Source organism: Acanthisitta chloris, unplaced genomic scaffold, assembly GCF_000695815.1.
Source record: "Acanthisitta chloris isolate BGI_N310 unplaced genomic scaffold, ASM69581v1 scaffold4742, whole genome shotgun sequence".
NCBI lineage: Eukaryota > Metazoa > Chordata > Aves > Passeriformes > Acanthisittidae > Acanthisitta > Acanthisitta chloris.
The window spans coordinates 15,514-29,457 of record NW_008662045.1 but is presented as its reverse complement, the minus strand read 5'-3'; the positions used below and the strand labels follow the sequence as shown (position 1 = coordinate 29,457).

Here is a 13,944-nt window from a genome sequence, read left to right as displayed (position 1 = left end):
AGAAATAGGAAGGAAGGACAGGGAAAGGGGGAAAGAAATGGGGAAAGAAATAGGAAGGAAGGACAGAGAAAGGGGAGAAAGAAATAGGAAGGACATGAAGGAAGGACAGGGAAAGAAATAAGAAGGAAGGAGAGAGAAAGGGGGAAAGAAATGGGGAAATAAGTAGGAAGGAAGGACAGGGAAAGGAGGGAAAGAAATAGGAAGGAAGGACAGAGAAAGGGGAGAAAGAAATAGGAAGGACATGAAGGAAGGACAGGGAAAGAAATAAGAAGGAAGGAGAGAGAAAGGGGGAAAGAAATGGGGAAATAAGTAGGAAGGAAGGACAGGGAAAGGAGGGAAAGAAATAGGAAGGAAGGACAGGGAAAGGAGGGAAAGAAATAGGAAGGAAGGACAGGGAAAGGAGGGAAAGAAATGGGGAAAGAAATAGGAAGGAAGGACAGGAAAAGGGGGGAAAGAAATAGGAAGGACATGAAGGAAGGACAAGGAAAGGGAGAAAGAAATAGGAAGGACATGAAGGAAGGACAAGGAAAGGGAGAAAGAAATAGGAAGGACATGAAGGAAGGACAAGGAAAGGGAGAAAGAAATAGGAAGGACATGAAGGAAGGACAAGGAAAGGGAGAAAGAAATAGGAAGGACATGAAGGAAGGACAAGGAAAGGGAGAAAGAAATAGGAAGGACATGAAGGAAGGACAAGGAAAGGGAGAAAGAAATAGGAAGGACATGAAGGAAGGACAAGGAAAGGGAGAAAGAAATAGGAAGGACATGAAGGAAGGACAAGGAAAGGGAGAAAGAAATAGGAAGGACATGAAGGAAGGACAGGGAAAGGGGGAAAGAAATAGATAGGAAAAACATGGAAAGGGGGGAAAGAAATAGGAAGGAAGGACACGGAGGAAGGACACGGAGGGAAGGGGAAGGAAGTACCATCAAGCAGGGGTTGCCATGAAGTATGGGAAGGTGTCACAACACGTGTCTGTGGAGCAATCCACACTTGCCCAGACCCACCTAAGCCATTCCCAAAGCAACAAGCAGGAGCTGAGGAGTCCCAGAGCCATCAGGGAAGACAGTGACAGCCAGAACAGTTGAATGAGGGAATGAGAAGAGACAGCTGTTCCCAACTTCTCAAGTACTAAACTGTTTACCAAGAACTGCATCTCCAAGACTTTTAGAATGATGTAGCAGAGAAACAAACATGTTTTATCCTGGTTGTATCTCAGCACCACCATACAGATGGCTCAACACACGCTAACTCGAGTGATGATCCTGCTCTGTACAGTTTGTCTCCCTGCTGAAGGACACATGCTGCCTCGAAGCAAAGCAGGAATTCAGCCCTAGTACCACTGCAGATTAACATTTTTTCTTCCTCTTTTCACCATATGGTGCTTAAGAGAAACAGCCGTGCAAGCTTCCAGACACAGCCATGGCGCTGAGAGATTTCTGCTCTCTCAAAACATGTTCCCAATTGTTTCTGTTGCACAGAGATCATTGCTTGTTGCTCAGGCAAAGAGAAACATCGATGCAGACAACTCTAGACAAACAGGGGAGCACGCAGGGAAGAGCAAGGTTGGATTTTTCCAGTGGCTGCACAGCACTGGATGCTGGTTAGCTCCTGCCTGCTCACGGCTGTCAGGTGTTTGCAGAGTGCTTTGTTGGCTCCATGTCATTACTCTGTGTGTGTGTGTGTGTGTGCAGGTCAGGTGTGTGCAGAGGCACAGTGCAGCCAGCTGTGCTGCTGGAATGTCATCCCCATGACCTGTCACACCTCTCCTCCCCAGAGCACTCGAGAGTGTTCATCACACAACTCACACTACAGCACAGATGCCCTAAAGGAGGAGGAGTTCAGCAGAATATTGACAGAAAGGAAGGGAATCTCCTTCTGAAACTCAGCTCTATTTGGGTTTTGTTTTAACTGCCTCTTGTGCTTGCAGAAAGCAACGCTGCAGGGCTGTCAGAAAGCATTCCAAGGAAACCTGACTCTGGAAGGTCAGCTCCTGTCAGGAGGCAGCTCAGCTGCACTGGACATAAGTACAGCAGACTCTGACAATTTGTCTGTCAGAGATTCCTCTCTGTGTATTTTTCCTTTACTTTCCATAGCAGAGTAAGAAAACCAAATCTTTCCTTCTCCAATGCTCCGTTCAGTTCTCAGTGTGGAACACATATACTCAAGTGACCATACAGGTTTGTTTACCCTTTGGAGCAGATCTCTGTGTCCTCTTGCAGTTGTCACAACTCACTCATTACCTGCTGTAGGAGCAGCTTGTAGCTCACCCCAGATGCCTTGTTTGAACAACAGGAACTCCCCCTTAGAGCTGAAAAGGACCAGACCCTGAGGATTTCCCTCTTACAGCAGGGTTCTGTAATTCAGTCTGAAATGCTAAACTAAGCTCACAGAGCTAAGGAGAGCAAGTGCTTCAATTAAAGTTTGCATCCTTTGGGCAGTGCATGCTAGTAAGGAATCACAACATGTCTCCTCAGCACCCCAGAGTCGATAAAGGAAGAAAGGGCAGTAGCTCTGTTACTTCAGCATCCCCCAAATCAATGCTCTCCTGCACTGACTCAATACTCTAACACCCTGTGACATGCACATGGAGACTATCAGACTGTCCTTTCCCATGAACATCAGCAGAAACTGTCAGCTTCAGAATGATTCTTCTTTACTACAACCATTTAGCTAAATAAATAATGCATAGCTACCAAAGACTAATTCTCTCTGTCTTAGGGGAGCCATGCCTTGCTGCCTCTCTCAGAGAATGAGTGCTCAGCCCAGTTTGGAAAGGGTTCCTTGGGGTTCCACTCACCCTCTGGTGTGCTGATTGCACGGCCCACAATCATGTTTTCTCTAGCAGACTGTCCAGTCAGGCTTTGCAAGAATCCTAGGAACAAGGAAATAATTAAGAACAGAAATGTATTCAAGACTCAAGGGTCTAACTAGATCTGTGCAAACTAGTCCAGTGCCAGGTCAGCTTGCAGGAAGTTTCCTACCCTCTTTGCTGCCAGCTTTGCTTAATGGAAGTGATGCAGTTGATAAAAATCCAACACTCCTGCTGCGTTGCTTGCTTCTGTCTTCCACTGCCTCCCTGGCAGCGTTCAGGATGGCCATAGTGCTCAGGGATCCTGGCCTACAGGGCAAAAAAACCAGGACAGAAATGGGGATTTCCTTCTGTGAACCCAGAGGAGATGAGTGTGATGAGGAGAGAACTGTTCCCTCCCAATATGAGGGAGACATATGGTCTTAATCACCAAATGCAATGGAAATGATGCTGCAACACTGGTGACTTTCAGTGTTTCAGAATGGATCAGCACAGCAATAGCTCTGTAGGGTGTCCTAACCCTCCAGGGTGTCCTAACAGGTAACACAAACAGCAGTTCATACCTGCGGCTCAGGAGTGGCTGCTTCAGAGCATCACCTCGAGGTGTAGCAAACCCAGGAGGCACAGCAGGGATTGATCCAGATGATGAGGACTCTCTCCCACATGTAGGACTCTGAGCATCCTTATTCTGGCCACCAAGAGATGCAGCTCTCCGCAAAGATGGAGATTGCTATGGAAAACAGGAGGACAATGTCTAACAATGGATACAGGAGTAGAAAACCCTAGGCAGAAGGTGCTTAGACCTCCATGCTGTGTGCCTAAGAACTGCCCTTTGTGTGATGGATGTAAAGGGGTGCAAGGGACAAAGAATTCATTGGCCAAAATTTTAACAAGAAGCAGTAAGTTTTGTTGGGATACATATGTCCTAGTTTAGAGGTCTATATATAGATGCTCTTCTAAAGTCAGGAGAGAAATGTACTTCCAGGCTAGAAGTTATCTCATCTTAAGGTAGGTTTCTAAAATTGTTCAGGACAATTGACCCAAGCTCATACTTATTTCTTGACACTGACTTCAAAAGAAGATCTGCATGAAGAAAGGCTGAGGGAATTGGGTTTGTTTAGCCTTGAGAAGAGGCTCAGGGGTGACCTCATCTCTCTACAACTCCCTGGCAGGGCTGGAGAGAGGTGGGGGATGTGTGTCCTGCCATGGCTGCAGGGAGAGGACTAGAGGGAATGGCCTTGAGCTGAGCCAGGGCAGAGTCAGATTGGATGTTATGAGAAATGTTTTCCCTGTTACAGTGTTCAGGCACTGGGATATTGCCCAGGGAGGTGGTGGAGTCACCATCCCTGGAGGTGCTGAGGAGGTATCTGGATCTGACACTGCAGGATTTGGTTTAGGGGTTCCAGCAGTGACAGGTTAATGGTTGGACTCAATGGTTTTAGAGGTTTCCTCCAACCTGGATGATTCTATGACTAGGCCAGGTGTGAATTCCACTCTGTAGAGACCTAAAGTCAGACCAAGTGAATCCTTTTCTTTTCGACTTTCCCAGAGTTTATCACCCTGGGAACAGAGAGCAGTACAACATGTAAGCACAGTCAGTGCCAAATTAGACTTAGTTCTCCCTTTAAATTGAATTCTTTCTACATTAATCATTTGCTGCTCCTCTTTACCTAACATGTGCTGTTTGTTGACATTCTAAGCGTATTAAACGACTCTGAAACCGAAGCTCCTGTCAGGAAATACAAACAGCTAGGAGAACATTACATAATCCTTCTGCTCCAAGTGCTGGAACAGGGTTCACAGACAGAGTCTGGCTGTTAGGAGCACACCAACTTTACCAGAGGAGACTGCACACGTACAGAGTTGACGGCACCGACGACCTCCTGCGCCGCCAGGACCTGCTCTTGGTCTGCCTCCTTCTCCCTGGCCAGCTGCTCCTCATATTTCTTCATATCATACTCCAGCTCGGCTGCCAGCTGTTTGTCCATGGCAAAGAACTCTTTGATTTCGCTTCTGTAATCTTGCATCATTTCCTGGAGCAATAAGGAACGTTTCAGCCCTTCCAGAGATCTCTCCTGACTACTGATTCACATCCCCATTCAGCTCACAGCTGCTTAAGCACAGAAAGGAAATACCAGTTGGTAGAGCAGAGGTGTTTTTAACAGACTAAGAGTTTCAAGTCCAATTTGTAGGGGGGGGGGGAAGCAGCTTTCCAGCATTGAAGCTCTCTGCCCACGTTCCACTGAGGAGGCTCACACGTAACACACCGAGATCCTTATCTCAAATCCCTCCACCTCCCACGTTATTTAACACAGTGGCACTGCCACAACATCATATGTCTCCTAAATTTCCTTCGAAGAAGGCTGTTGGTTCCATTTGCTGGTTGCACATCCAACACATTAACTCAAGAGAGGATAAAAACCCTCCAACTCAGCATGGAAACACTTCCCCTTACCCGTAGGTAGTACATCAGGTCCTTAAGAGCTGGAATCCTCTTCTGCTCCATCAAAGACTTCAGAGATACGATTACTGGGACGACGTTTTCTATGAAATTCTTCTTTTGAACCTTTTATTGAACAAGGCAGAATGGTTACACGACACAATGAAGGAGAAGCCTCTCTGTGGTTGGGTGAATGGCCTAAGTGAGAGGAGTTATCCCTCCACAGCAAGGGAATTACTGCAATTAAGGCTGTTCTTGCACCACACGCACGCACAGAGGCTTTTAACCTAAGTGGAGTCTTTCCAGATGCATCACTAAGCCAGTCAGTTCTCACATGGAGGGCAAATTGCCCAAAGGTGAACCAAAAAAAAAAACCAACCCACATTACTACGCTCAAATGCTTTACCAAGATGGGGAATGAATTTAACTTAGAACAGCTTCACTGACTCCTGAGAAAGTGCAGTTCCCATCACTCCAACTCAAGGACAAAACCTTCACAAGTTTTGCCTTAATGCTTTGTTTTTACCAGACACAACAGGTGCCCTCAGACCTCAGGATGGTGCCAGCCCAAGTGTCCTTCACCTGAGAGATGATTTTTTTCTGTGCTGCCTGTATGACAGCGTTGGCCATTGCCAGTTCATCATCTTCAATCTGAAAGTCTTCCTCAGGTTTCGATTTCATAGTGGAGAGCTTGATGTTTTTGCAGCTAAGGACTGCAAATGTATCTGAGAGCAGCTCGTTGGCTTCCATGTCCAGTGGAAGGTCCTCATCCACAAAGCAAGCTGGAATACAGAGGGAAGGAATAACAAGTGTTTTAGCAGTGCCAGGAAGGACAGGAACACACCTGGATTGAGAGCCTAAGGGCTTTATACAGACAGCAGTTCTTTGCTTGCCAGATTTTTAAAGACAAACCCTTACCTAGGATGCTGTCACTGATGTTGGTTGTAATGCTGAACCTCTGCTCATCCGTGAAGTTATCCAGCAGGAAGGTGTAGATGTGCATCCTCTTCTCTTTGTTATCTTTCCCCTTCAGGCAGAAGAGGCTCTTTGCCCTGTGGCAGAGCAAGACATTTCACAAGTCACATGATGCCAGCTCAGAGAAATAATAAGACTTTAAATCAGCAAGGAATATTTGCATGGCACTTTTAGGACCCATAAACTTATTAGGACATTACACAGTCCTACAAATTACATGCAGAAGTCATCCCAGCAGTGTCACAGGGAAGGCAGGACAATTCAACACTGGTTCCTCTAGCTGTTTTCACTCTGTGCCATATGTAATTATGAAGTGCCATGAGTGCACTGAGAGCTGCATGGCCAGACAGGCCAGAACTCAGCAGAAATGAGACAGAAATGTGCTCAACTGACCTTGCACTCTGAGGGAACCTGTTGTACTTCTTGTGCTTCTCATAGCCATTGAAGTGGAAGATGCACTCAATGAAGTGCTGGGAGAACATGACTGGATTCCTCTTCAGTAAGACATGCACCAGGCAGAACTCTGTAAACCTGAAAGGAGGAAAAGAAAGGACTTGTCATGAGGTCGTTTCTAAGAGCCACCCCTGAAACACAGTGTAGGGCTCACAAGGCAGGAGGATGGTTTTCCTCTGCCAATTCTCACTCAATACCACATTTAACTCTTGCCCAGCTCCATCTGGGCTTGACCAAGACTATCAACTCACTGACTTTAAGCCTTTCTTCATCCAGGAAGAGACAGACATTTCCAACACCCACAATGCTGCTTATTTTATGGCCATTAAACAGAGCCAGAAATAAATCCAGGCATGACACTCTGATTATCTATACAGCTTAAGTTCCACCCTGGCTGAGACACAGACCAAAAGTCCTACAAGAGCTGCAAGTCAACCCCAGGCTTGAACACCTAGTTTTGTCTGGATGCAGCCACTGAATGCAGATGCAAAGGAAAAGGCTCCCAAAGAAACAGCACTATGTTCCTGCAGGATCATGATGCTGCAATGTCACCATCTACTGGAAAGATGTTTTCAGATATTAGGAACTCACTGAAGAGAAAAGAAAACGTGAATATGCATTAGTAAGGGACAACAGGTCCTGCAAACAGCCATCTCTGATTGATTGTTCCAGACAGAAACAAGCAGCAAGGTGTCCAGGTGTCCTCTGCATCCAGCATCTCTGCATGATCCACCATCTGAGAGACACCTGCCCTACTCACTGCTCAGGTAACAGAGCAGCTGGAGACTTTGAAACCCACGAGAACTTCATAAACATGCACGTAAAGCTAGGGTGCTTAACTCCTCTGACATGTCAAAGGACTACAAAATGTGGCAGAAGGCTGAAGGAATGTATTTAATCCTAGTCCTAAACCAAACCAAACAAGAGGAAGATTTCCTAAAGACTTGTTTCCAAAATTCCTTTTTTCTGGGTAACTGAGTCTGGGTAACTGAGCTGCATGTTCTGTAGACAGGCAAAGACTCACAGCTTCCTACTTTGGGACACACAAATGACCTGGATAGAGGTTCACCACTTCTTTGCTCCCACTGCAGACCCTAAAGTCTGATCAGCTGAGGAAGTGAAGAGGTTAATGGGATAATCTACTCTCTCACTGGAGCTTTTCTTCATATGTGAAGGTGCCAGCCTGAGTTTGGTTTGAGGACAGCTCTGATCTTGCCCTCCTGTATTATTCCACAGATGAGGATTTTACCTGGCAATATCTGGGTTTGGATCCACCAAAACGCTGATGAAGTGGAAGAAGAGACAATCCTTCCATTTCACAAACTCCTCCTGTCAGAAACCAGCAGAGAGTAAATTATCACAACCTGAACCAGGAAAAACCTAGGGTGAACCTTCAGGCTGAAGTCAGGACAGTACCTGAGGAAGCTTAGCAGAATATACATCAGGCAAATGAACAAGCTCCAAAACTTCAGCCAGAGGTACACAAAAAAAAAAACCAACCAGTGTTTCAGAGGATGTTCTAAGCAGCATAAATGCCACAGCAGCACCAGGTTTACCACTGCTATCAAGAAAAAAAGTAGGAAAATGAAGAATCTATTCTCCCATCCCAAGGCAGATATGCTCTTCAACACTGTTTTCAGAGCAAAATGCACTCCAAACTTGCTTGGAGTGAGTTCATGTGAACACTGGAAGGGTAAACATCTTCAGCCTCTCAGCATTCACACCTTTAGAAGACTAAGCAGAGACAGCAGGAGAAAAAAGGTGCTGTGATGCTTGTTATATCTACTCACAGTGAAGGGAAATTGAAGGGAGTTCAACCCAACCCAAATAAGAAAAGAGGTAACCATTGTCTCAAATGATCTCAGTGCCCAACTGTGTTAAGTGTCATCGATGTGATTTCTGCCTAGCTAGCAAAAAAAGCAGTAACAATCACAGAATCACAGAATTTTAGGGGTTGGAATGGACATGAGAGACCATCCAGCCCCAATCCCTTGCCCTGGGCAGGGACACCTCCCACCAGAGCAGGTTGCTCAAGGCTTTAGCCAACCTGGCTGTGAACACTGCCAGGGTTGGGGCAGCCACAGCCTCCCTGGGCAACCTGTACCAGTTCCAAAGTACCTAGTTTAAATAATTCTTGATTATGTGGAGATGAATCAAGGGACAAGCAATACAGGTGGGCAGGATTCAGTTGGAGGTGCCTGGAGAGAGCTGTGAGCACACACTCAACTTACCTGCAGGAGGTTTGTGAGCAGGATCAGTGTCTGCTTACGGATGAAGGGACTTGGGTCCTTGAGGCACAAGGAAATGTTGGGAATATATCTGTCCCCCATGGTGGTGTACCGGATACAGAGGTCACACATCACAATGACAACGTTATTGCGCACAGCCACGTCCTGTGACACCTCCAGCTCCCGAGCCAGGGCTGCAATGCACTTCTTTGCCAGGTCCTCGTGCTGCAAACACAACTTACCTGTGACAAAGAGCAGGACAGTCAGTGCTGTGAATTTATTCTCCTTCCCAACCACCCCAGCCCAACTTGCTGCCTCCTCCAAGTCCAACACGAGCCAAGAAAGGACTCAGGAAGTAAACAAGGGGAATAAACAAGCAACTCATGCTGGAACTTGATGAGCAATCTGCATGATCTCCCTCAGAGACGGTACTTCAAGTTCTTCCAAACTCCCCTTAGACCTATAGAGTGGGTCTCTATGCCAAATTCCCTCCTTCACAGCAAACTATTTCTGTGTACAGGGTATTATTCAAAGCAGCTAAAAAGAACAGCCCCAGCTGTCATAGGCATAGCAGGGAGACACCCACCTCTGAGAGCATCACTGAACCAGCCTAAAATAAAATAGCCTGCATTCCAACATCACTTCTCCCTGTTTCTATACTCTGTACAAAAGTATTCAACTTCCCAAAGAAGTTAAGGAAAGTATAACGCTGCCTATCTGCAAGAGACACTTGTTCCTAACCACAGAGGTATTAAACCCCAGAACTTTCTCTTTGTACTCTCCACAAAGATGAGGACTGACCAGGCATCTCTAAAAGCAGCTCTTCCCTCATGCTGAGGAGAATGACTGCACACAGTTACTCATTCTGCTCTAAACTACATCAAAAGCACCAAGTTCTCTTCATTCTCTGATGAGTACCTTGTATGCAAGATGATCCTTCAGACAGACAGCAACCAGCTCTGAGTACAAGGACAGCACAGCTCTGGAGGACACTGCTAATTATCGATCACTATTAATGCATTAGCCACCTGGAGAAGCAGTGACAGAGCTGGCAGAGTTTTTAGGGTTTGTGCAACTTGTTACCATGGATATCTGCACTGCTCAAAGCTATGAGCTGAGGTAATGCAAACAGAGCACGCTGTGGCTATCTGTCACAACTGACACTGCTTGTCACAGAGTCATTTAGGCTGGAAAAGACCTCTGAGACCAACAAGTCCAACCTGTGACTGATCACTACTTTGTCAGCCAGACCAGAGCACTGCGTGCCATGTCCGGTTGTTCCTTGAACATCTCCCAGGGTAGTGACTCCACCTCCCTGGGCAGCACATTCCTATGCCTGACAGCCCTTTCCATGGAGAAATTCCTCCTGAAGTCCAGCCTGAACCTCTCCTGGTGCAGCCTGAGGCTGTTTCCTCTTGTCCTGTCACTTTTCATGTGGGAGACGAGGCCAATTCCCAACTTTGCTACACTCTCCTTTCAGGCAGAGAGTGATAAGGTCTCCCCTGAGCCTCCTTTTCTCCAGGATTTTGGGCAGAACTTCCCCAGAAAGGCTGAGATACACGAAGGAACATTTCTAGTGCAGGGTGGCACCTACCCAGCGTGATGAATGCATGAGCCCTGACCACAGGAGGCATGGCTGAGCCCCTGAACTGGGACAGTGGCTGGGAAGCTGGAATCTCCTCACTGTCTGTAGACACTGGAAAAGAACAAGTCAGGAACGAAAACATAAAATCATAGAATTTAAGGGTTGGAATGGACCTTACAGATCATCTAGTCCCAACCCCCTGCCTTGGGCAGGGACACCTCCTCACTAGATCAGGTTGCTCAAGGCCTCATCCAGCCTGGCCTTGAACACCACCAGGGTCAGGGCAGCCACCACATGCCCTGGCAAACAGTGTTGTGTCTAAATTCAAAACTAAAGGAGAGCTCCTCACATTGGTCCTCGTTGCCAGGAGAAGCCAGAATGGACTGAACCAAAAGGAAGATGCGTTTCTCCACCTTGGCTGGGCACAGCTGGGCAACCTCACCCAAGAGGAAGAGGTGTCTCACCTGCAGAGGTAAAGCAACACTGCAGTCAAAAGACAATGGCTGAGCTGCAAATTAAGTCAGCAGGAGTTGATACTTCTCCAGAAACAACTCCAAATTCCTTCAGTCCTTTCAAGGCAGTGGCTGGAGAACAGAAGGTGAAGCTTTGAAACAGAAATCCTGGGTGGGTGTGTTTGATATGCTCTAACCCCCCACACATCTACTAATAATATTGAAATACTCCTCAAAGCATTCCAAGCATTTCACAGACTTATTTCCCAAACAGCTCATCTAAGAGGTTTGAGTGGAAAAACACAGCAAAAAGCTCATGTAATTTTATTAAAAATACATGGGGTAATCATATCCTTAAAGCAACTGTGTGAAACTCTCACATTGCTGCCAGGCCCAGAGGTAGATTTCATTACATACACACACACACAAGGTGTGCACATCACTGTTTTCCTATTATCCCAGTTATTACCATGAACTTTCAGGAACATCAATTCCAAGTACACCTACAGCCCTTAAATAATCAGTGAGGGGGAACCAAAACTTACCAAGAATTCTTCTTGCAGCTGATCTGCTCCATCCTCTTTGAGGACTATAGTGGAGATATAGCTCTCACAGGTGGATAGTAAATCTCCACACACCTGGTTGAGCAGCTCCTGTTCCATAATTAAACACAATTAATGCAGCACTTGATTAATTAAACAAAAGGTAGCTGTAATATCTGTCCACACATGAATCCCTAATATGAAAGTCCTTATATGCTTTTAATAATCTAAGTCCTATTAAAAATCAATCTGATAGTGCCTTAGAGCTTTCAGATTCTTCCTGCACATCAAAAGGATGTCAAAACACCTTGGAAAATTTGGCTTTTAATGATCCACAGGCCTAAGTTTACTTCATTATAGAAATCACACATACTTAAACCAAAAGGACTGAAGTGACTGTTTCATGTACATCCAACACTCCCGAGGTGTCTCTGTGAATTTGGAGATGCTGCTTGCAAAGTGCAGCTCCATTCCAATGGGAACATGATGTGAATTCCAAAGGGTGGAGGGGAAACAGAGAAAAAAGCTGATTGTCTGGGATAGAATGGGATGAAAATAAAGCCTCATTTCTGGTTTTCCATCATCTAAAACTGGTAACACAGGAAACTAAATGCATGTGTGTGTGGCAGCTGAGCCACCAGGCTGTGGTGACTGCACCTACAAGGGAGGATTTTCTGACTGTCAGCTGAAAAGCCAGAAAGCATCACCCTACCCTGGTGTCTGAATCACAGAGTGTGCAGTTTTGCATCCCGTTTACTAAACTTTATTGGGATGCTCCTTATAAAAGAGATGTCATCAATATTGGAAGAGAAATAGAAACATACACAAGGAGAAATCATTAGGGAGAGATATCTACATCAGTTTTAGCTTCTATGCAAGTGTGCTCGGGCTGAGATCTCTATTTTACCAGCAAAATATGGCCCTAACTTCCCACTGTGTGTGTGGAACTAAACTATGGCATAAAACAAACAGGGGCAGAAAAATGTGCATGTTATTAACTGCCTGTTTGGTCCCATGAAAGAGGTCTAGAAAATGAGTGTTTCTACACATCTATTCTGATACAACATTGATAATGGTATGAATCTATAGCTTCACACTGGCCCAAGCCTGAGAAAAAGCTCAGTCCTATGGGCACAGCAACAGGTCTTGCTGTAGGAACTCTTAACATGGGCAGAAGGTAAATGAAAGGTATTTCTGGTGTGGGGGGGAAAATCCTATTGAAGAAAGATTCCTTACAAGTTCATCCTTGGGTACAGGATGTTCTGCAGCACAAGTGCAGGAAAGCAAGTCAGGGAGCTGAGCAGAACAGGCTCCAAGTTGCTGGAGTCAGATCCTCTATTTTAGAGCTAATCATCCCACAGACTGGAGACAGAGCTGCCTCCCAGAGACAACCCCCTAAGTGGGGAACAAGCTATTTTAAAAGGCATATTTTAAGCCACACCTGTCTCTCCTCCAGCACTTCTGCACATGCATAGCAGAGCTTCTGCAGGCTTTCCACAGCTGGGCTGATCACCTCCAAGGGACACTGAGACTGCTTCAACCAGCTCTTGATGTTATCTGAGGACGAGACCACACACAAAATGAGTGTTTTCTAGGCTTATCAAGTGCTTTTGGAGGAGAATTAACTGCTAGAGGGAGGAACAAAGCCTTCCCCCCTGCAGCTCCTCAGGGCCACTCACCAATCAGCCTCTCACAGCTGCTTTTTGGGAGGTGCTTTGCCACATGCCCAATGACACAGAGGATGTGTCCTACAGTATCAGGGTTCACGTTCTGCTGCCTGAAAAACAGTGGAGCAGACAAAGCAACATGAACTCTGAGGAACACCACCAAATCAGAGCTGAAAAATCCTTTCATCTGGGATATGCATTATTAAGGCAGACCTGTCAAACCCAATGAGAACTCAAAAAGCTTAAGGAAAGAGTTGGTTAGTGCACAAATCTTGAGGCCATTGCTTGCCTGCCAGCTGGAGAATCAACTGCCTCAAGAAAGAAGTGTGATCCAAGCAGCTGAACAGCCCATGGAAGGAGGGAACATGCTCACTTGGTCTGTTCCTCCTCTTCACCCTCACCTCTCTCCTGTGGCATGGAGCTCAAAGTAGACACACACCTGCTGACACTGTCCCAGGACTCAATGATCTTGGAGTAATCCAGTTTGGGTGAAGAACCTGCCACCTTAGCCAGCAGCATCCAAGCTGCCACAGCATGTTCTGTCTGCACATGAGACAGGACATTATTGATGAAAGCGGAGGAGAACTTGCTCTGCTTGGACCACATGTGGAAAGCTTTGCTCAGGTAACGGCTGCAGGGAAGAAAGGAAAGCAAGTTCAAGGAGGAATAAACAAACAAAACAGTGAGTAAAATCAAACATGCCTGTCCAGGATGCACTGGGCAACAAAACAGAGCTGTTATCCCTTGGCATTCCCACTATTCCTGCTCAGAATTGACGTATTTACTACATATTTT

At 46.1% G+C, this 13,944-nt stretch overlaps 1 protein-coding gene across 1 annotated transcript in view; it reads right to left on the bottom strand.

The window, feature by feature from the left end:
- NCAPD3 (non-SMC condensin II complex, subunit D3) overlaps nt 1-13,944 on the bottom strand; it is a gene marked incomplete at its 5' end in the record, with an annotated part of 31,003 nt that overhangs the window by 2,165 nt on the left and 14,894 nt on the right. The window contains 16 exons of the mRNA XM_009070442.1: nt 2,796-2,870; nt 2,980-3,116; nt 4,264-4,367; nt 4,667-4,840; nt 5,263-5,373; nt 5,830-6,029; nt 6,166-6,299; nt 6,616-6,753; nt 7,925-8,004; nt 8,907-9,145; nt 10,498-10,599; nt 10,838-10,952; nt 11,486-11,593; nt 12,924-13,039; nt 13,162-13,259; nt 13,589-13,780. Coding sequence (XP_009068690.1) covers nt 2,796-2,870; nt 2,980-3,116; nt 4,264-4,367; nt 4,667-4,840; nt 5,263-5,373; nt 5,830-6,029; nt 6,166-6,299; nt 6,616-6,753; nt 7,925-8,004; nt 8,907-9,145; nt 10,498-10,599; nt 10,838-10,952; nt 11,486-11,593; nt 12,924-13,039; nt 13,162-13,259; nt 13,589-13,780 — 2,123 coding nt within the window. The remainder of the gene's footprint in view (nt 1-2,795; nt 2,871-2,979; nt 3,117-4,263; nt 4,368-4,666; nt 4,841-5,262; nt 5,374-5,829; nt 6,030-6,165; nt 6,300-6,615; nt 6,754-7,924; nt 8,005-8,906; nt 9,146-10,497; nt 10,600-10,837; nt 10,953-11,485; nt 11,594-12,923; nt 13,040-13,161; nt 13,260-13,588; nt 13,781-13,944) is intronic.